At 40.2% G+C, this 22,231-nt stretch overlaps 2 protein-coding genes across 2 annotated transcripts; both read right to left on the reverse strand.

Moving 5' to 3' along the window:
- Nucleotides 1–17,352: 17,352 nt before the first annotated feature.
- On the reverse strand, nt 17,353–19,418 carry LOC145090324 (LOB domain-containing protein 1-like). Its single transcript, XM_079028600.1, has 2 exons — nt 19,141–19,418; nt 17,353–17,998 (listed from the first exon to the last, which is right to left on the reverse strand). Exons 1-2 carry the CDS (start codon nt 19,366–19,368, stop codon nt 17,660–17,662), a joined length of 567 nt encoding a protein of 188 aa, XP_078884726.1. The 5' UTR covers nt 19,369–19,418; the 3' UTR covers nt 17,353–17,659.
- Nucleotides 19,419–20,987: 1,569 nt separating this feature from the next.
- Nucleotides 20,988–21,563, reverse strand: LOC145089297 (uncharacterized). The gene has a single exon (XM_079027751.1). It carries the CDS (start codon nt 21,561–21,563, stop codon nt 20,988–20,990), a length of 576 nt encoding a protein of 191 aa, XP_078883877.1.
- Nucleotides 21,564–22,231: the final 668 nt, after the last annotated feature.

Below are 22,231 nucleotides of genomic sequence, written 5' to 3' on the forward strand. Positions count from 1 at the left end.
CTCAGTTTGAGTTCAGACACACACGATAGTATAACGACCCAAAAATCAAGGGTAAAAATTCCATTTTTCATTATGGTCAAAACACATATATCTTTTAAATTCAAGCTTCCCAAAAACATTGCTAATTAAAAAGAATTTATCAGAGTTCATCCCAAAATCAAATATTACGGAAAACAAGGGTGTGTGCACTGCGATCAAGTCAGGCCCTTCCTTTTTAAACCGATGATACCTGAATCCATTAACAAAACTGTAAGCATAAAGCTTAGTGAGTTCCCCAGAGCATACCCCACATAATCCACATAATCCATATAAACCATATCAATCACATAATCCATATCAATCATATAAGGCATATCAATCACATAAGGCATATCAATCGCATAAGCATATAAGGAAGTTGTGGGCTCCTCCTAGGGTCTTACTCCAGGATGTTATGCGCTCCTCCACATGATCTTACACCTAAGTGTCATGGCCTCCCCTCATGGTCTTTACTTGGAAAGCCATGAGCTCCCCTACAATGTCTGACATACAAGTCTCATGGACTCCCCCCATGGTCTTTCATGCAAGTATCATAAAGACAACTAACACATCACATAGACCACTAGTATACCATATATAACATAAACAATGCATATAAACACATAAGGATGCGTCGGGCTCCTCCTAGGGTCTTACTCCAGGATGTCATGGGCTCCCCCACATGGTCTTACACCTATGTGTCATGGGCTCCCCCATGGTATTTACCTGGAAAGTCGTGGGATCCCCCATATGGTCTTACATCCAAGTGTCATAGCCTCCCCCATGGTCTTTTCCAGAAAATCCATGGGCTCCCCTACATGGTCTTACATCCAAGTGACATAGGCTCCCCTATGGTCTTTCATGCAAATATCACATAAACAAATAGCATATAACTAACTGACATACCACATATCACTACATCAACTAGTGTAGCACATATCAAAAAATGGTCCGGCTTTGGTGCCTTCGACCCATTGGTATGGTGAGGAGACTCACCTCAAATGTAGAAGCTTCTAGAATGAAATCCTTAGCTGTTGCCCTGTTCACTTCCCGAGCTGTCAATACAAAAATATCACCCAATTAGCAATTAGGTCTCACACCATCATCCATAATCCATAGTTAGGGTAAAATGACCGGTTTAACCCTGGCCCAACAAGATTCATAACTAAGGCCCATGCCCATCACCAAACAAACCCAAAACTCCTAAATCCATAAAGTCTAGTATTGGCCCAATTTTCCAAATTGGACCCAATCCTAAAATGGCTCACAAAGCCCAATAAGGCCCAATCCATCATGGACCCAACCTAAGAAGGCTCAATATCTAAAAAGGAATGAAATACTGATTGATCAACCCGAGTCAATACCTAGTCAAAGTCAAATTTAACGCTCCTAGTTGACCTAACTCGTCGAGTTCCCCTTAAGGACAAAATCGCGATGTCTCGACCCAACTCGTCGAGTTTCCCTACTACTCGACGAGTTGCCCCATTTTCATCAGAATCGGGATAATCACATACCAACTCATCGAGTTCACTCATGAACTCGTCGAGTTCTCCAGTTTGCCAAACCCACTTAACGTATTAAGTCTTTTCTCTTGAATCCAAGGACTCCAAACCACATATCTCTTCCATATTGATGTCCAGAAGGGTAAAGTTTCCAACTTTATCCTCAAGAACCACTCATTAAGCTTCAAACTCAAACCCTAGGTTCCTTAAAGAGGTTCTTGACCCATTAAGGCCATGTTTGTTTACCTCTTAATTGGAAATTTAAGTGGTAACATCTTAAAAGTTTAGATATAGATTGTTTGTTAGCCTCTTATTTTAGTCTCTTAATTTTTAAAAAGCACTTAATATTTTAGATATAAAGTTATATCATAAAAGAAATAAGAGGCTTATGTTCCTTTTTTACCCTATCCGCTCCTTTTTCTCTGTATACTCATTTTGCCTCCTACCCCTCTCCGACAAAACGCCTACAACAGCTTCTTGTCGCTTTGCTCTAATAAGCTTCCATTTTATTCTTCTGTCGACTACACCACCTCAGACCACTTATCCGGTGGTCGCCAACACCAGTTAACCAACTCCATCCAGCACAACCTACCAGACCTTCGCCGCCGACAACAGGTAACTCTTTTTTGCCCTAATCTTTTTCCGATCAACAATGCCCTCCAGCCCCTACCCCATTTGAATCGGAATTACAACAGGTCAAAAATAGAACAAGAATGCATTTCTTCTCCTTCATTACCATCTGTTGCATTTTGTTGCCTCTACGTTCACTTTTTTTTCCTTCCTATTTCCTAGTTTGAATCGAAGAAATGGATCAACAGGGATTTTGTGATGAATATGATGGGTGGAATTGTATATGGTGATGTTATAGTAGGGGAAATCAACCAAGATCCACAACTCTATTTGATTCAATTTGAAGGCGGGTAGGTGAGTAGAAGCTGATGTGTTGTGAAATATGTGGTGATGATGATGAAGGTTAACGACAGGTGGTGCTCTGTGATGGAGATTGTGTGAGATGGGCAAGATGGTTGCGTGTGATGAAGGGGGTAATGGGATGTTGGGTGTTAATGGTGAAGATGTGGCTGGAACAAGGGAATAAACGGTGGACAATATTAATATATAGTCAGGTATGTATGCTAAAATTTGAGGGTCTTGATGCAGGTTCTAAATTTAGATGGGCAGGTTCACTTCACATTGATGTCTTTGCTTGTTAATTCAGATTATTGTTTCACTAATTATCTAGGCCATTTGTATAACATGAGAATTAATTTTAATAATACGTATTAGCTTCTTTTGTTTCTTTTCTTGGAATTGATGTGGAATTGTAATATGATGTTTTTATTGTTGAAATGTTTGTTGGATTTCTTCGTAAAGTTGTGAACATATAGAGTGCATTAAATGTTGGTAAAATGTTTATGCAAATGTGAATTTCTCAATTTTTTTTATATTTTTATTGGGTATTTATTATTACATTTAAACAGAAGGGTAAAAAAGTCATTTTTATAATTCAACACATTTATTAAGAGGTTCTAACTGTAACATCCCGAAATTCAGGTTCAACCATTTAACCCTTCTTCTTTTCCAAATCATCATATTAAGTCCCTTTGTGATAAGTGTTAAGCTTGTGAGTACACTGGGCATACTAAGGAGTACGGTGCGCGTACTTGCGCGCTTATTTTGTATGCGGATTCATCCGGGTATGCTGGGCGTACCTAAGGATTACGCCGTGCATAACCGGCCCAGTTTCAAACCCTAATATGATTTGAGGGCTATAAAAGGAATGAGATGGTCTTGTCCCTCAGCCACCATCTTTCAGAAAGAAACCCTAAGAGAGTATTTCCTTCGTTTCTAGCTTGGGTGTGAGTGTTCTAAGCTTCAAAGTGCCATTTCAAGGTGCTGGAAGAGAAGAAGAGGCCATTGTGGTAGCTAGAAGTTGGTGGACAAGTGTAGATCTGAGGGCTACAAAGGTTGGAGCTTCTCCCTGAGGTAAAAAGTTCAGATCTTGCCTTGTTGTTTGTGTGGTGTGCTTCTTAGACCGATTCCTAGGGTTTTCGGTCCCAAGATGGAGACTTTATGAGCAAATAGTCTCCATTGGCCTAGATCTATCATATTCCAAGACTATATGAGTTGTATGCTCATAAAAATGCAATCTTGGACGTGAATGTTGAGCCATGCATGAGATCTAGACTTTTGGAGGAGAAAGGAAAGGTGTTAGAAGGTGTGGGGAACCTTTATAGCCATGCAAAGGCTTAAAGGTTTCGACTTTATGGATTAAGAGGTATTAGAATGGCCAGATGTGGAATGTGGGGTTATGTCTTAACTGTTTAAGACATTAAAATGAGGAAATAAGAAACTGGGATTTACACTGGGCGTAATCCCAGTACGCGCCGCGTAGAGGGCCGTGTTCCCCATTTCTGGAGTGCAAGAGTACGCCCCGCGTACAAGAGCTGGTAGGCCCCACGTACTGCTTGCTGTTGACTTTTAGGGTTTTGGTCAACATGTGGACTTTTGAGTTAGCGATGGGTAAAATGGTCTTTTACCCTTCTGTGGGATTGTAGAAAAGGGTGTAGCATAGCCTTCAGAGCCGTTAATGATTTTGAATGATTATTTGTTGTGATTAGGCGAGGCTAGGTCATCGTTTCGAGATTCAGAGATATCGAGCACATGAGATTCTAGACATCATACCAGGTGAGTCTTCTCACTACACTGTACCTGGAAGGGTACCTATGTGTGACTAGAAGGTCTGGTATGCTATGAGATATATGCATTGTATGCTATGAGTTGCCAGTTTCGTATGCGCTATGTATGTGATATGTATGTTATGCTTGATATGAGCCGGAAGGCATTGTGATATGGGTCGGAAGGCATTATGATATGGACCGGATGGTCGAGGAGTTATGGACCGGAAGGTTTACCGGGTTGGGACGGAAGTCCCCTGAGACACATGGACCGAATGGTCGTGTGGAGTATGGCCTGGAAAGGCGTATATGTGTAAGTGGTATATTGGGGAACTCGCTAAGCTTCTTGCTTACAGTGTTTATGTGTAATGTATTTCAGGTACTAGTGAGGACCGTGGGAAGGCGCCGGCATGACTCGTACACACACACAGGCATATTTGGATATGATTGATCTTGGGATTGATATGTTTTGTATTATGACTATGTTACATTGGATTTTCTGGTTTCTCTTGAATGAAATTATGTTTTAAAGAAATGAAAAATTGTTTTGAAAATTTACGTTGTTACAAGTTGGTATCAAAGCCTAGGTTTGAGGGATTCGGATGCACCTTCGGGTGTAACTGAACTCAAACTGAGGATGTGAGAAAATTTTCAAACGATAAAAACTAATTTTCTAAAAAGCAATAGATTTTGAGACAACGAGAGCGGAGTTGTGTGTACGGTCAGCCAACGCCCGAACGGTGAACCCCCAAAATGCCCTTACGTTATGTGTTATGAGATATGATATGTTATATTATGCATGCTAGAGTTCGCTAGGTATTCATATTAGGACTAGAGTGGCCTGATTTTTGATGCCTTAGCCTGGGAAGGAATGTGTTGCTATGTGATGCTTTAGAGCGAGTAGGTAGCAGTGAGGGGCTGATAAGAGGCCTACCAAAGGGTAGCCTATGCCAGTGAGATATAGAGTACTTGTGATCTGGGATCCAAGGAGGAGAACTTAGGGTGAATATTGATGCGGTGTATGCGGTAGTATAAGGGCCCGTACTACCGAAGACACCGGAGCAGTGCGCACTCTAAGTAAGAATCCTTTGGGTACTAAGGAACAAGTAGGGTCGATTTATCGAGTGTGAGCATGCTTTAATGAGTCTTTGATATTATTATGTTATATTTCAGAGACATCATGGTTGGGACGCGCCACAGACCTAAGGCGAGCGGTGTGAGTGATGAGGAGCTTTGTCAGATGATCCACGATGAGGTGGCTGCGGCGATCAGGGTCGAGATTCCGGAGATGTTTGGGTCTATCAAGACCACACTGATTGAGACTTTCGATGAGAGGTACACCGCGGTGACTGAGGATGCAACCGCTGTAGCTACATCAGTTGTGGCTGATGCCAGGCCTCTAGGAGGTGACTCGTTGTTATTCCGGGAGTTCAGCAACACGAAGCCACCCGAGTTTGATGGGATGCAGGATCCAATCGCTGCGATGAGATGGATTGCTGATATTGAGGGATGCTTCTATACGTGTTCATGTCCGGAGCATCTGAGGGTACGGTTCACTTTGAACCAGCTTCTCTTGGGAGCGAAGGATTGGTGGAAGTTCGTGACAACGAACTTCACTCTTGCAGAGATTTCAGCGGTGACCTGGGAGAGGTTCACCACCATGTTCAGAGACGAGTATGTTTCCCCGGTGGAGAGGGAATGGTTGGTTCAGGAGTTCTTGACCCTCAAGCAGGGTAATGATTCGGTTACTATGGTCACCCGAAAGTTTCATGAGAGGGCGATGTTCTTCCCTGAGCAGGTGTCTACTGAGCAGGCACGGATGAGCCGGTATTTAGGCATTCTAAGGAGGGACATTCGGGATTTCATGTCGAACTTGATATACCAGACATTTGCTGAGCTCCAGGAAAATGCCCGGAAGAGGGAGATTGAGTTGGAGACTCAGGCCAGGGAGGAGGCCGAGTCTCAGAGGACAGATCGGAGGCCGGCTCAGTGTCAGCCGGTAGCCAAGCGGACCAAGTCCGCTGATTCGAGGACTGGAGGCCAGAAGGGCCGCACTTGCGGGAAGTGCGGCAAGGGTCATGAGGGGGCCTGTCGATCGGGTTCTTGCTACAAATGTGGCAAGGAGGGGCATATCGCCAAGGATTGCCCCAAGGGATTTATGGTTTGCTTTCATTGCAACCAGACTGGCCATCGGAAGGCCGAGTGTCCACAGTTGCATCAGGGGTCAGCACAGGGATCTACACCTGCTGCTAGGGTTACCAAGGTTCGATCGGTGAAGGCCGAGGCTCCGAAGGCTCGTGGGAGAGCTTTCCAGTTGACTGCGGAGGAGGTCCGCGCAGCGCCCGATGTTGTGGTTGGTATGTATTCTGTATTTATATTTTTTCTGAGATATTGTGCTTATATGATGATATGTGTAGGTACTTTTCTTGTGAGTTCTGTACCTGCTTTGGTGTTATTTGACTCGGGTGTGAGTCGGTCATTTGTTTCCTTAGCATTTAGTCAACACATTAGTATCCGTCGAGAGGCGTTGAGTCGACCTCTGCAAGTTTCCATAGCTGATGAGCGAGCAGTGTATGCTACGAATGTGATTCGAGGATGTATCCTTGAGATCTTCGGTGTGGAGTTCCCGATAGATCTGGTCTCGATTGCGATGGGGGACGTCTGTATTATAGTGTGCATGGATTGGTTGAGCCGATTTGGAGCTCTTATAGACTGCGAGCGTTAGTTGGTGACGATACGAGACCCCAGTGGGGGAGTGCTTACGGTATATGGCGAGGGAACTTGATGTGGGTCAGCGTTTTGCTCAGCTTCCAGGGCGAGACAGAGTTTGCAGCAGGGCTGTAGTGGATTCGTAGCCTATGTGTTGGACACGCGAATCGCCGCTGGGAGGCCAGGTTCGATTAACGAGGTTCCAAGAGTGTGCGAGTTCCCGAATGTTTTTCCCGAGGAATTGCTGGGTGTGCCTCCCGGGAGGCAAGTGGAGTTCCGTATCGATTTGGTTTCGGGAGCAACACCTATCGCCAAGGCACCTTATCGCCTCGCGCCACCAGAGATACATGAGTTATCCTCGCAGCTTTAGGAGCTGCTAGGGAAGGGGTTTATTCGACCGATTAGCTCACCTTGGGGAGCACCGATCCTTTTTGTCAAGAAAAAGGATGGTTCGCACCGGATGTGCATTGATTACCGGGAGTTGAACAAGTTGACGATCAAGAACCGTTATCCGTTGCTGAGGATCGATGATCCGTTTGATCAGTTGCACGGGGCGTCTTGGTTCCCCAAGATAGACTTGAGGTTGGGTTATCATTAGATGAGGGTTCGGGATGAATATATCCAAAAGACAGTGTTCAGAACTCGTTATGGTCATTACGAGTTCGTGGTGATGCCTTTTGTGCTCACCAATGCACCAGCTGCATTCATGGATCTCATGAACAGGGTGTGCAGGCCGATGTTGGATCGGTCGGTGATTGTATTCATTGATGATATTTTGGTGTATTCAAGGTCTAGAGAACAACATGAGGAGCATTTGAGGGAGATCCTTGGAGTTCTGAGATCGGAGAGGCTTTATGCCAAATTCTCCAAGTGTGAGTTCTGGTTACGAGAGGTTCAGTTCTTGGGACATCTCGTCAACCAGAATGAGATATTGGTCGATCCGGCCAAGATTGAGGCAGTCATGAGGTGGGAGGTGCCGAGATCGCCCATCGAGATCAGGAGCTCTCTGGGATTGGCCGGCTATTATCGGAGATCTATTAAGGATTTCTTCAAGATCAACGTGCCACTTACCAAGATGACCCGGAAGGGTGTCTCTTTTTCCTAGGGTCTGGAGCAGCAGACCTCATTTGAGAGACTTCGCCAGAAGTTGTGCGAAGCCCCGGTGCTCGCACTCCCGGAAGGGATGGAGGATTTTGTGGTGTTCTGTGATGCATCGATATCCGGGTTAGGAGCAGTGCTTATGCAGAGGGGGCATGTGATAGCATATGCATCGAGGCAGCTGAAGCCTCATGAGTCGAGGTATCCCACCCACGACCTGGAGCTGGAGGCTGTGGTGTTCGCCCTCAAGATCTGACGTCACTATCTGTATGGGGTTCGGTGTACCATATACACAGACCACAAGAGTCTGATGTACTTGACGGATCAGCCCAACCTGAATATGCGCCAGAGGAGATGGTTGGATGTGGTAAAGGATTATGATTGTGAGATCCTGTACCACCCGGGCAAGACGTTTGTATGAGGTTGACAGTGATGACTCCGGTGTTGGACACCATTCGAGGGGCCCAGGCGGAGGCCGTGAGACCGTAGAACCGCAAAAGGGAGCGGGTGATCGGGAAAGTATCGGAGTTTGTTACCGATAGTCGAGGACTTATGACTTTTCAGGGCCGGATTTTGGTACCGTTTGTGGGCGGAGCGCGTTCCATCTTGATGGAGGAGGCCCATAGGTCGAGGTTCTCGATCCATCCCGGGGCCACTAAGATGTTTTTGGACCTAAAAAGGGATTATTGGTGGCCCTGTATGAAGAGAGATGTCGCATGGTTCATGGAGAGGTGCTTGACCTGTCGCAGGGTTCAGGCCGAGCACCAGCGTCCACATGGTAAGTTGCAGCCATTGGAGATTCCCGAGTGGAAGTGGGAGCAGGTTACCATGGATTTTATCACCAAATTGCCAAGGACTGCTAGAGGTGTCGATGCAATTTGGTTGATTGTGGACAGGTTGACGAAGAGCGCTCATTTTCTTGCTATCAGTGAGAGCTCTACTGCTGAGAGGCTGGCAGAGTTGTATGTGAGGGAGGTGGTATCATGGCATCGAGTTCCGATCTCGATTGTTTCAGATCGAGACGTGCGATTTACTTCCAGATTTTGGAAGAATTTTCACGAAGAGTTGGGTACGAGGCTGCATTTTAGTACCGCATACCACCCACAGACGGACGGACAGAGTGAGCAGACGATTCAGACGCTCGAGGATATGCTTCAGGCATGTGTATTGGATTTTGGAGAGAGTTGGGACACGTATTTGCCATTGGCTGAGTATTCATATAACAACAGCCATCACTCGAGCATTAGTATGCCACCCTTTGAGCTGTTGTATGGGAGGAGGTGTCGGACCCCCATTTGCTGGGGTGAAGTAGGGCAACGTGTGATGGGCAGTACGGAGATAGTGCTCCGGACGACGGAGCAGATACAACAGGTCAGACAGAGGTTGTTGACCGCTGAGAGTCGCTAGAAAAGTTATGCAGATAGGCGATGATCCAAGCTCGAGTTTCAGATTGGGGATTTTATACTCCTGAAGGTGTCTCCTTAGAAAGGAGTGATTCGGTTAAGGAAAAGGGGCAAGCTAGGGCCCCGGTATATTGGGCCGTTTAGAGTGATTGCGAGGGTAGGCAGCGTAGCATATCGATTGGAGCTACCTGCGGAGTTGAGCCAGATTCATAATACCTTCCACGTGTCTCAGTTGAGGAAGTGTATAGCCGACAAGTTGGCGGTAGTGCCACTGGAGGATATTCAGGTGGATGCGGGCCTGAATTATGCCGAGAGACCAATTGCGATCCGGGATTAGAAGATCAAGGTTCTAAGGAACAAGGAGGTGCCATTGGTGCAGGTTCAGTGGCAGCATCAGAAGGGCTCTGAGCTAACATGGGAGTCAGAGTCAGAGATACGGGAGCAGCATCTGGAGTTGTTTTCGGTATAAGACTTCGAGGGTGAAGTCTGGTTCTAGCGGGGGAGAATTGTAACATCCCGAAATTTAGGTTCAACCATTTAACCCTTCTTCTTTTCCAAGTCATCATATTAAGTCCCTTTGTGATAAGTATTAAGCTTATGAGTACGCTGGGTGTACTAAGGAGTACGTTGCGCGTACTCGCGCGCTTATTTTGTACGCGGATTCATCCGGGTACGCTGGGCGTACCTAAGGATTACGTCGGGAGTAACCGACCCAGTTTCAAACCCTAATATGACTTGAGGGCTATAAAAGGAGTGAGATGGTCTTGTCCCTCAGCCACCATCTTTCAGAAAGAAAGCCTAAGAGAGTACTTCCTTCGTTTTTAGCTTGGGTGTGGGTGTTCTAAGCTTCAATGTGCCATTTTAAGGTGGTGGAAGAGAAGAGGAGGCCATTGTGGAAGCTAGAAGTTGGTGGACAAGTGTAGATCTGAGGGCTACAAAGGTTGGAGCTTCTCCCTGAGGTAAAAGTTTAGATCTTGCCTTGTTGTTTGCGTGGTGTGCTTCTTGGACCGATTTCTAGGGTTTTTGGTCCCAAGATGGAGACTTATTGAGCAAATAGTCTCCATTGGCCTAGATCTATCATATTCCAGGACTATATGAGTTGTATGTTCATAAAAATGCAATCATGGACGTGAATGTTGAGCCATGCATGAGATCTAGACTTTTGGAGGAGAAAGGAAAGGTGTTAGAAGGTGTGGGGAACCTTTATAGCCATGCAAAGGCTTAAATTTTCAACTTTATGGATTAAGAGGTATTAGAATGGCCAGATCGGGAATGTAGGGTTATGTCTTAACTGTTTAAGACATTAAGATGAGGAAATAAGAAACTGGGATTTATGCTGGGCGTAATCCCAGTATGGGCCGCATAGAGGGCCGCGTTCCCCGTTTCTGGAGTGCAAGGGTATGCCCTGCGTACAGGAGATGGTACGCCCCGCGTACTGCTTGCTGTTGACTTTTAGGGTTTTGGTCAACATGTGGAGTTTTGAGAAAGGGAGGGGTAAAATGGTCTTTTACCCTTGTGTGGGATTGTAGAAAAGGGTGTAGCATAGCCTTGAGAGCCGTTAATGATTTGGAATGCTTATTTGTTGTGATTAGGCAAGGCTAGGTCGTCGTTTCGAGATTCAGAGATATCGAGCACATGAGATTCTAGACATCATACGAGGTGAGTCTTCTCACTATACTGTACCTGGAAGGGTACCTATGTGTAACCGAAAGGTCTGGTATGCTATGAGATATATGCATTATATGCTATGAGTTGCCTGTTTCGTATGCACTATGTATGTGATATGTATGCTATGCTTGATATGAGCCGGAAGGCATTGTGATATGGGCCGGAAGGTATTATGATGTGGACCGGAAGGTCGGGGAGTTATGGACCGGAAGGTCGACACGGGTAGGACCGGAAGGTTTACCGGGTTGGAACGAAAGTCCCCTGAGACACATGGACCGAATGGTCATGTGGAGTATGGCCTGGAAAGGCGTATGTGTGTAAGTGGTATATTGGGGAACTCACTAAGCTTCTTGCTTACAATGTTTATGCGTAATGTGTTTCAGGTACTAGTGAGGACCGTGGGAAGGCGTCGACATGACTCGTACACACACAGGCGGATTTGGATATGATTGATCTTGGGATTGATATGTTTTGTATTATGACTATGTTACATTGGATTTTATGGTTTGTCTTGAATGAAATTATGTTTTAAAGAAATGAAAATTTGTTTTGAAAATTTACATTGTTACACTAACCAAACAACATGTTAAAAGTTCAGATCTTACAAATTCAGACCCTCTTAGAAATCCAGACCTCTTAAAAATTTAGATCCTGCCAAACAGCCCCTAAGCCCTTAAATTCCCACTACAACGTTCCAAAACTCAGATATGGTGTCCCAAAGTGGGCAAATCACGTAAAGTTTCCGACTTTATGCTCATGCATGCTAGAAACACCCTTTAGTGCTCGTTTATGGCTTCAAAATGGACATATTGCATGAATGGGACCAATAGGCCAATTAAGTTTCCAACTTTAAGCCTCAAGAGGTCATGTAGGGGTCAGATCTACTCCATCAACCCCTGGAAACCTCTTTTCTTAGGACAACTCAACCAGAGTCCCAAAACTCAAGCTAAAACATCAAGAAAGGAGATCTAGTTAACTACAAGTCAAGGTGACAAGTTTATACCTCAAAAATGCCACCGTTGGTGAAAAGTTTCTGGATCTAGTAGCTCCTCCTTGTATCCCCAAGCTTTCTTTCCTTCCAAGTGGATTTGAACACTCACAATACCTTCAAAATGGCTCACAATCACTCAAAAGTGCCTTAGGGTTTCGAGGTTAGGGTTTAGGACAATGGAGGCTGGAAATGAGGCTAAGTCTTAAGGTTTAAGTTGCTTAAATAGGGTACAAAATCCCGGAATTAGGGTTTCGCAAACCCAGTCCAACTCGTCGAGTTGGTTTTCAAATCCCCACGTGCCAATATAATCCTACTCGTCGAGTTCTCCCCCTCCAACTCGACGAGTTGACTTCTTAAATGGCAATTATCTTTCCTTATTTAGCCTTCTACATTCCGGATGTTACATAAATATGTAATATAATATCTTCTATTATTTTCCTTAACTTGCAGATACTATTTTTCCTAAACTTAATTCAATATATATTCTTTATATTAAAAACAGATTCATGATACTAATGAGTTATTCGGTTCATGAATAATTGTTTATTTATTCAACTCAAAATGTAAATTTATTACTCAATTCAAGTTTTTCATCGATGATTATTGAGTTGTGTGATGAACTTTGTTTTAGTTTTGGAAGATATAAATCTATTATTAAACTGAAAGCTTTAAGATTATTATGTTAGAACATGTTGTGTGATTATCTATAAACTGCATTTAAGTATAATTGATTTTATATATAAATGAATACTCATTTGACTTATTATATGTATAAAATGTATTATGTCTTTGTCAAAGGTACAATTTGTTTTTCCAAATCCCATGCATACTTTCCATTTCCATCGCAAAATCTCAGCCACAAGTTTAGAAATTAAATCGATTTTGGTATATTACTATGAAAGAATGCCATCAAATTTATTGAAAGTTAATCTCAAATGTGTAACAGCCCGAAATCTCAGGTATTGTTTAATTATGTTTTTGGGGTAAGTTAAGAGGGGACTCGGCGAGTTGGAGCCTAGACTCGCCGAGTAGGATCGCAGACTTGGTCGCGGGTCCGCGACTGGACTCGACGAGTCCAGATATGGACTCGGCGAGTCGACGCTGTTCAGCAGAAACCCTAACCGTTCGGTTTTGGATCGTATATAATGCTCTTATATGCCGTCATTGTCCGTCTTTAGTCGATTGAGAGGAACCCTAAACGGCTGTGGGCATCTAGAGCAAGATTGGAGGATATTAGGGCTTGAAGAAATTGTTGGGCAAGGAGGAGAAGGGTTTTGGGCTAAAGGAACGGCAAGGGATTCGAATTCTGCGGTTTGGAGACACAGAGAGGGCATATTCCAGGTAATATTTCAGATTCCTTTCTGTTTGTTGATGTATGCATGGATTTAGGGTTTATGGAACCCATTTGGGTGATTAGATGAACTAGTGCCTTGTTACCCAACGACTATAATCTTGTATTAGGACCTTAAGGGTCCAGAGGGTCCCATGCTTGTGTATTTCGGGACGAGACTCATCTCAGGAAGCAGTTGATCGACTGCATGGCGTGGACTCGCCGAGTCCGATGAGCAGACTCGGCGAGTAGGTTGGAGAATTACTGGAACTCGTCGAGCTGTTCTTCAGACTCGACGAGTGGAGTCGGGGTGGCCCCGCGATTCTTCCAGGGGTAACTCGTCGGGTCGTGGAGGATACTCGACGAGTAGATAATGAATCTCGGAAAGTTGGAGTACGTCTAGACTCGCCGAGTCGCCATGGTACTCGCCGAGTCCGGTCAAGTTGACCGTTGACCGTTGACCAGAGTTGACCTAAGTCTGACTTCTTAGGGATAGTCACACTTAGAAGATATAAGTATTAATGAGATATGTGATGTTATAGGGAGGTTGTAGCTCGTCGGATTGTGCACGAGTCATTTCAGGATTTACTAGCTTTCAGCTTTTACGAGGTGAGTCTTCTCACTATACTGTACCCGGAAGGGTTTGACTGTGTGACCGGAAGGTCGGATATGATATGTGATATGTATGCTATATGTGATAAGTTATTTGTTATCTGTGAGCTATGTATGTTATGTGGGCCGGAAGACGATTATGTTATGGGCCGGAAGGCGTTGTGTTGAGGACCGGAAGGTCAGGGCCTGGAAAGGCGTATGTGTGTAAGTGTATATTGGGGAACTCACTAAGCATTTATGCTTACAGTTGTTGTGTATGTATTTCAGGTACTAGTGAGGACCGTGGGAAGGCGCCGGCGTGATCGATACACACTGAAGAATGCTTTTATGATCTTGGGATTTTGAATATTTATATTGACAGAATACTTAACCTATTTATGCCTTGTTTTGAATGGAAATAATTATATTTTAAAAAATGAAAAATTTGTTTGAAAATTTGCGTTGTTACAAAATGTGAGTTGCATCTATTTTTCTTTGGTTTTGAAGCCTAACGGGAATCAAGAATGAATGTTGAAATTCTTTAACTATAAAGAACTTATATTCCTATGTTTATTGTACAATGATTGAACATGCTTTATTTGTTTATGTCTACAAAATAATGATGTTGGTTTAATAATTTAATCACTTTATTAAAATAGTAGTTTTTTGGTATTTCATTCGTAAATTTTTATTGTCTTTTAACGTTACTTAGCATGAATATATGCTAAATATTCTAGTACATTTTTCCAATAGTATATCCCAAACTTTTAAATGTTTTTTGTTTAATATTTTGCAGATTTTCTCAAGTTATGGATGGACACGTGTATTCTATAAGAATGTTTATAGTGTATTCTATCATAATGTCTTTATATAAATGTATTTTTTAAGAATGTCTTTGTAGAACTTTTTATATGGTTTGAATCAAGTGAAATTGCCAAAATGAATTCACTCAAGTACATTTTGGATTCGAAAAGAAGACCAAACACATTCTCGATTCGGCTAGAAGATCAAATGCATTCTAGATTCTAGTAGAAAATGAAGTCGTTACATGTAGGTGAGAAGGATTCTTACAAGAATTTCAAAAATCTTCACAAGATTTTCTATTCTTATGATGTATTTTAGTTCTAATTGTATTTTCATTCATTTTCATAAAAGAGTAAAGTTATAATTGTATTTAAATTCATTTTTATAAAAGAGTAAAGAGAGTCTTAAATAATATATTTTACATTAACATTTTTACTATTCAAATGATATGTTATTTGACTCATCATTGGGGAATGATTGAATAATGATCTCACAGTCGTTCTTAGTGGACAAAACCTTAAGCTTTCACGAATTAAGAATATTTATTAGTTTTATGGATGACATTCTGACATAACATTATTATAAAACTATTGTTCTAACAAATTAATATTCTGATAGAATAAAATTGGTTTTTGCCTACAAGTTACGTTAGAATTGAAATTGAATTAATTAAAAAACTCAGATTTTTTTAATTCAAGATAATTAATTGTCCCTTAAAATATGGAATTTTCCGTTTTTAATTTATGATAATTGACTAAAATACCCTTAAAATGAAATTAGATGATATTTTTCAATTAACTTTAATTCAATAGTATTTATTAATCACTTTTTAAAATAACTAAAATGACTAGTTCACAATTAACTCTATATCCACACAATAGATAGTTAGAATACAATAGTTTAGGCCATTAAGAACTATCATAAAGACTATGGGTATGAGCATAGTAGAGATAAAAGTTGTTAGTACTATAGAGATTTCCTAACAAAAGTACATCTTGTAAGTATTATAGAAATTTAACATGGCAAATACCAAGGCCACAATCATACCTCATTTTGTGGGAGTCAAATGTATGTTATGGTATGTATTAGCCTAGGTATTGCTCATGCAGTGAGAGTTGTAAGCAAATTTATGTCACATTTGAGCAATAGCATGGGAAACAGTCAAGTGGTTGTTATGCTAGTTCAAAGGAACCTATTAGTTTGCATTATGTTTTAGAAAAAACAAGGTAGACTTATAAGGCTTTACTAATCTAGATTTAGGAGGTTGTGTTGATTCGAGGAAACGCACCACATGTTGTGTGTTTACCATTATGGTACAACCATCAATTGGAAGTCCAAATTACAAAAGAGTATTGCTTTATCAACCATATAATATGAGTATATAAACTAATAAGGAGCTTATTGTTTAAAGAACTTCCTGTCAGATTTTGGCATGAAACAAGATTTTGTGTCCTGTATTGTGATTACCAAAATGAAATTCACTTGACAGATAATCAAGTGTTTCACAATAGAAAAAAAAAACACTCAGATGGGGTTAATGGTTGTGTTTAAAGAGAAATTAAATATCCTCCTACTTTTTGTTTCTATATATCTTCCTATCCAATGAAATGGTGACATGTGTAACATTTAATGCTCATTTAATGAGATTGAATGATATTTTAGGATACTAATATGACACATGTTATCATTTAAATGGGTAGGAGGATATATAGGATCAAAAGGTAGGAGAATATTTAATTTCTCGTATTTAAATAGATCTCATGTACATCTTATAACCCTAATGCAAAAAGCGAGTATAAAGGCTACACTTATAATAAAATCTCTTTTTAGTTTATCAGTAATTAGTCAATCATTTAGATCGTGTGAGCCATGTTAAATTAGTGCGTTTTTTTCTTCACAACTTTAATTGTCGTGTGTGTCTGTTTATCCCTTCTTAATCGTAACAAGATCATCAATAAAAATAATCATTCAATCGGGTAGATACTTGATTGCCAATCTTACCTTTTCATTGGCCCATTTGAGGTTTATTTTTATAATTTTTTGTTTCTTCAGTTAGTATATATCATTGTCTATTGTTCAATGAAGTTTGACTATTTATATATAGGAAGTAGTAAACAATCAACTAACATATTGCCAGGTGCTAATTGCAAAGGAGGTAGTTTATACCAAATTTATTCTAATTTTTAATTTGATCAATTAATCTTGACAATTATCAAAAAATAATTAAACTTTGCAAGGAGATATAATGATGATATGAAATGTCGGTAACAATGGTCGTAGCCTTTATGAAAAGTAAACAAGATAGTCAAATAGCCCTTTTTAAAGGGAATCCAAAAAAAACATCAACATTCATCAATAAATCTAATTAGGTGGCCAGAAAGTTGAATTCAATTCGATTCAATTCAATACGATGCAGACGCCGTTCAAAAAAAAACTACGATGTAGACCAACATATAACCACTTTGTATTATTTTACAATTTGATTGCTGCATATCTTAATCATAAATACTCTTCATAAATATTAAATGCTTTAAATATGCTCTTTCAACTATAAGACAAATAATAACCGAATTCTATCGACCAAAATCACTAAATAAATGAAACCATACACGACTATATCATACACAATAACATAAAGATCATTAGCCGTTCAAAAAAAAAAAAAGATAAAGATCATTGGTTCAAATCCGGCATCTTTTGCATCATTAATATACTGATGACAAAAGATTTAGTTCACTACTAACTACGAGAATGAATATCTGTCTTGAGGAGAAAACAAACATCATATTTGCTTAGCCTCCTTTCTTTATTTGTCCTTCCCAATAGTTAAAACTGTGGAGTTAGGAGATTTCATCCGAAATTAGTAGGGTTTAAGCCCAAATAGTGTCCCATAATGAATCTTGGTCAAGATAGAAACTAGGGTTACTGCTTTGAAAGCTTTCATCAGAACCAGTTACAAATCCGTCAAAAGATTGATGAGATGATGATTGTGGAGATTGGCCTGTTTCAATGCAAAACAAAGCTGCATATTGGCATTGAATATTGAATACCTCAGCTTGAGCTTTGGCTAGTTGCGCTTGTAGTTCGTTTACTTGGTTCTGTAGTTGAAAAATGGCACCCGCACTTCCATATACAGGGTCTCTGATTCTTGCGTTTGCCTCGTACACCATGCTACTAACTGCATCACCTCTTTGAGATTCTGGTAATTCCTAAGAGTTTAAAATGATGTCAAGAATCTGATAATTTAGATGTGTAACATTGTATCTTTTACAAATTCAAATTGTTCTTAAACAATGATCATAAGATATGTGTAATGTTGGTTATGGTTAACAAAATGTTTTATAAATTTGACTTCTAAAAATATATGTTATGCATATGATTATTATTTACGAATTGTCGAATTCTGTAGAGAATTATTTTCATATAAAACAACTATTTATAGAAATATATGTAATTAATATCTTGGTGTTTTCTTTGAAAAGTCATACGATAAGACATACTAGCGACATGGTCAGACACAAAAGAAAAGACAAGTGAAGCAGACTACTTGTAGTTTTTTCTTGATTTTATAACTTTTGGAACCATGTTGGTCAATGAGAACAAGTATGAAAAGACATTTGAAATGCGAGAGCTCATTAGCAGACTGTGGAAATGTCTTTTCGCGACAGGATTTTTGATAAATAAGGTAGGCGGGGTGGTTGACCCTCAACTCCTAATCTAAATTTAGCATTTTCAATTTTGAATATTTATGTTTGTTTTAAAATTTCTTTAATTTTATTAAAATATAAAACATTTCATCATTTTATATAGGCATTAGGATTATAAAAAAAATATGAGGATATTTGATCTTTTTATTTCGTTCTATTTATTAAGTAGATCATGTGATATCATTTATTTGTGTTATCCACTCGATATTTGAAGTAATAGTTATCAATTTATTTTTGTTATTTTTGAATCATGAAATTGTGACGGAATTACTAGGGCATATGTAACTATATATGGTTTGTTTTGGTCCTAAGTGAGTAAGTTTCATGGCGTAGCTAAGTGGTAGGTTTGTCTCCTTTTCTAATCCTTTGTAGTTGTATATTTAGGTAGCAATAATTATTTGCATAATATTTCTTAACATTGATTTACCAATACGCCACTTAAAATTCCGTTTATTTTGTTTCAAATTAAATATAATATTTTAAAATACGTGATGGTTTTATTAAAAATTTTAATCATACAGTAAGACATTCAAAGTACAGCCCTTAACAAAAGTTAACGCAAATGATGATTCCGAAAAGAGCAAGTCCATAAAATCCTTACAGAGCATTACTATACTGAAATTTTATTTATATAATTTTCTTACCTGTAAAAACTTGATTATGTTGCTTGAACCAAATACACGATGAGCCATAATGAACTTGAGAGGTTCATCAGGAGGAAAGTGAGGTGCCAGGACGCATGTTTCCGCACATCTCCTTCTTAAAATCTTACAAGCCGCACAAGGTGTCACTACAACTGACATAGGAGGAGAGCTTGTCGATGGTGAGGAAAGTTTTGGTTGCAATGTATCATTTGCATGGTGGCTAGCCATCTTTCTATTATTGTCTGTTTATGAGAGAATGTAAACTATTGTATAGAGGTCAAAAGAGTGGGGATAGATTGGATTGTTGTGAGTACGTGAATATATATAGAGAGAGAGGATGAAAGTGAAACAAAGAAATTAATTCTAGAAAGTTGGTGAAATGGCCCAGGAGATAGGTTGACCAGATAGGGAAAGGATAGGGAGGTACTTTTACAATCAATAATGTTGATTAATAATTATCTGGTTTATACATCATTTTTCGAAAAGTATCATTAATTTCCACAGAGAAAATAATAAGGCCTGGTTTGTTTTGGTTTTTTTTTTTTTTTTTTTTTTTTTTTTTTTTTTTTTTTTTGAAATGGCAAATATCATTAAAAAAAGGGTAACGAATAGCAAGTGGCTAAATCGTGACCAAAATACAATGACAAAAGAAAATGTCAATGGAAAGAAGAGAAAAAAAACATAAACATAAAGAAAAGGAACAATGAATTATAGTTTTAGATGCAAATGGCGAGCAACTCCAATCAATCCAATTCTCGCACCCATGAGAACTCCTGTGATTGCACCATGAAAAGGAAGTGGCAATGATGTTGTCTGCTACAATAGTCTGCTACAATAGTTGGATTAGCTTTGATATTTTTAAATACCTTGTCATTCGTAGCGAGCCAAATGAACCAAATTAGACAGAATAGGATTGAACTTCCAATGGATTTCCTTTTTATGCAATAATCCCAACATGAGACCGAGTCTAAGAGATCCAGAATTGTGAATCTCCTAGCCTGTAACCCACACCAATTAAAGATCCACGATTAAACAGTTTGAGCGAATTCGCAGTGAAGGAAAAGATGGTCCACCGACTCAGTGTTTTTATTACATAAGAGACATGTTTGGTTTGGAATGTGCAGACCCCTGATCAATAATGATTTTGCCACCGGAATCCTATTTAATACAGTGCGCCACACAAAACATCGGACTTTTAGTGGTATGAGTTTTGACCAATATATAGTGGGGCCTTTATATGAGATCAGTTTGGAGTCTATAAGACGCCTCATGCAGTTGACTTTGTATTCCCCACCTGTTGTCATTCCAAACCTGAAACCATAAGAACTAGTAGTCGTATTGATTTCTAAATCGCCAATGTTCTTATAGAGATGTAACAGTTCTTGTAGTTCAATGGGGTTAGAAGGCTCATGTTTCCAAACCCAGGAGAATCCAGATTCACATAGTCGATCACCAAGGAGAAAACATTTGATCGATTCAAGAGCATATAGATGAGGGTATTTTTGTTGAAAGGGAGTTGTGCCACACCATACATCTTTCAAAAAGAGAATTTTGACATCAAAACTTGGAATAAGGTTAAAGAGTTGTTGATTGTCAATATTCATGACATCAAGAGCCATAACATCTTTGGAGATATTACACCAAACTCCAGTGGATGTCTTTCTGGCTATATAAGTAGTAGGTTTCTTTCTCAGATTGGGAATGCTGGAAATTACATCTTTCCAAAGACTCCTCTGATCATTCATCAGTCGCCACCACCATTTAATCAACAAGGCTAAGTTTTGTGCCTTTAAAGTCGACACTCCCAACCCCCCCCCATCCCAGTTGGGGCAATAATCTTGGACCAATCAGTCCAATGTATCTTGTTTTTTTAACGCACTTCCACCCCAGAGAAATTTCTTTCTAATCTTTTCCAATGCGTCGATGATGCCTTGTGGAGCTTTAAAGAGAGACATGTAGTATGTTGTGAGGCTATTTAAGACAGATTTGATTAATGTGATTTGGCCTCCAAATGAAAGAGCCTTGGCCTTCCAATCAGATAGCCTGACTTTAAATATTATGATTATCGGTTTCCAATGTTTAAGTAAATTCATGTTTGCCCCCACCGACACCCTGAGACATGTGAACGGGACAGTGCCAACTGAACATCCCAAAATTCTGGCCATGTCCTTTTGTTCAGAATCAGAGATTCCCACACTAAATAAATGGGATTTCAAGAAGTTGACTTTCAACCCGAAAGCAATATGAAAGCATTTTAGTATTGCGTAAAGGCTCTTGATGCTTGATCTATCCCATTCACCTACAAAAATCGCATCATTCACGTAAAATAAATAGGATGAGGTAGGGCAATTCATAGGCAATTTAATTCCTCTGATCAGAGCCTTTGCATAGGCGCTCTTTATAGCGATGTGTAATCTTTCCATCGCATTGATGAAGAGGTATGGTGATAGCGGGTCTCCCTATCGAACACCCTTAGAGATGGAGAATTCATTTGTGGGTGATCCATTAACTAAGATCGATGCTTGGGAAGAGGATAGACATTCCATGATCCAAGTTCTCCATTTATGAACAAAATCCAATTGTTCCATAATACAGTTTAGGTATTGCCAGTTGACAGAATCAAAAGCCTTTTCGAAGTCTACTTTAAATAAGTAAATCTTCTTGTTTGATTTTTTGGCCCAAGAGTGTATCTCGTTCATGATCAAAGGACCATCCAATATATTCCTCCGTTCTATGTATGCTAATTGAACTTCATTCTTCACTGAGCCAACCACCTGTTTTAAATGTAGTGCTAGCAATTTGGCAATGATCTTATAAATGCATCTAAGTAAGCTGATGGGTATATAGTCGCCAAGGTTTAACAGATCTGAGACTTTTGGGATTAAGGTTGGGATTAAGGTTATAAAGGATGAGTTGCAGCCTTTTGCAATTGAACCGGTGTTTACAAAGTGCTTGATGAATCGAATAATGCCATCATTCATTATGTCCCATTTGGATTTTATGAGTTTGAAAGAGAAGTCGTCTCGACCAGGCAATTTTTCACCACCACAACACCACACAAAATTTTTGATTTCTTTAATAGAAAAGGGAG

Source organism: Lactuca serriola, chromosome 2, assembly GCF_051521515.1.
Source record: "Lactuca serriola cultivar US96UC23 chromosome 2, Lser_US96UC23_V15, whole genome shotgun sequence".
NCBI classification, from domain to species: Eukaryota; Viridiplantae; Streptophyta; class Magnoliopsida; order Asterales; family Asteraceae; genus Lactuca; species Lactuca serriola.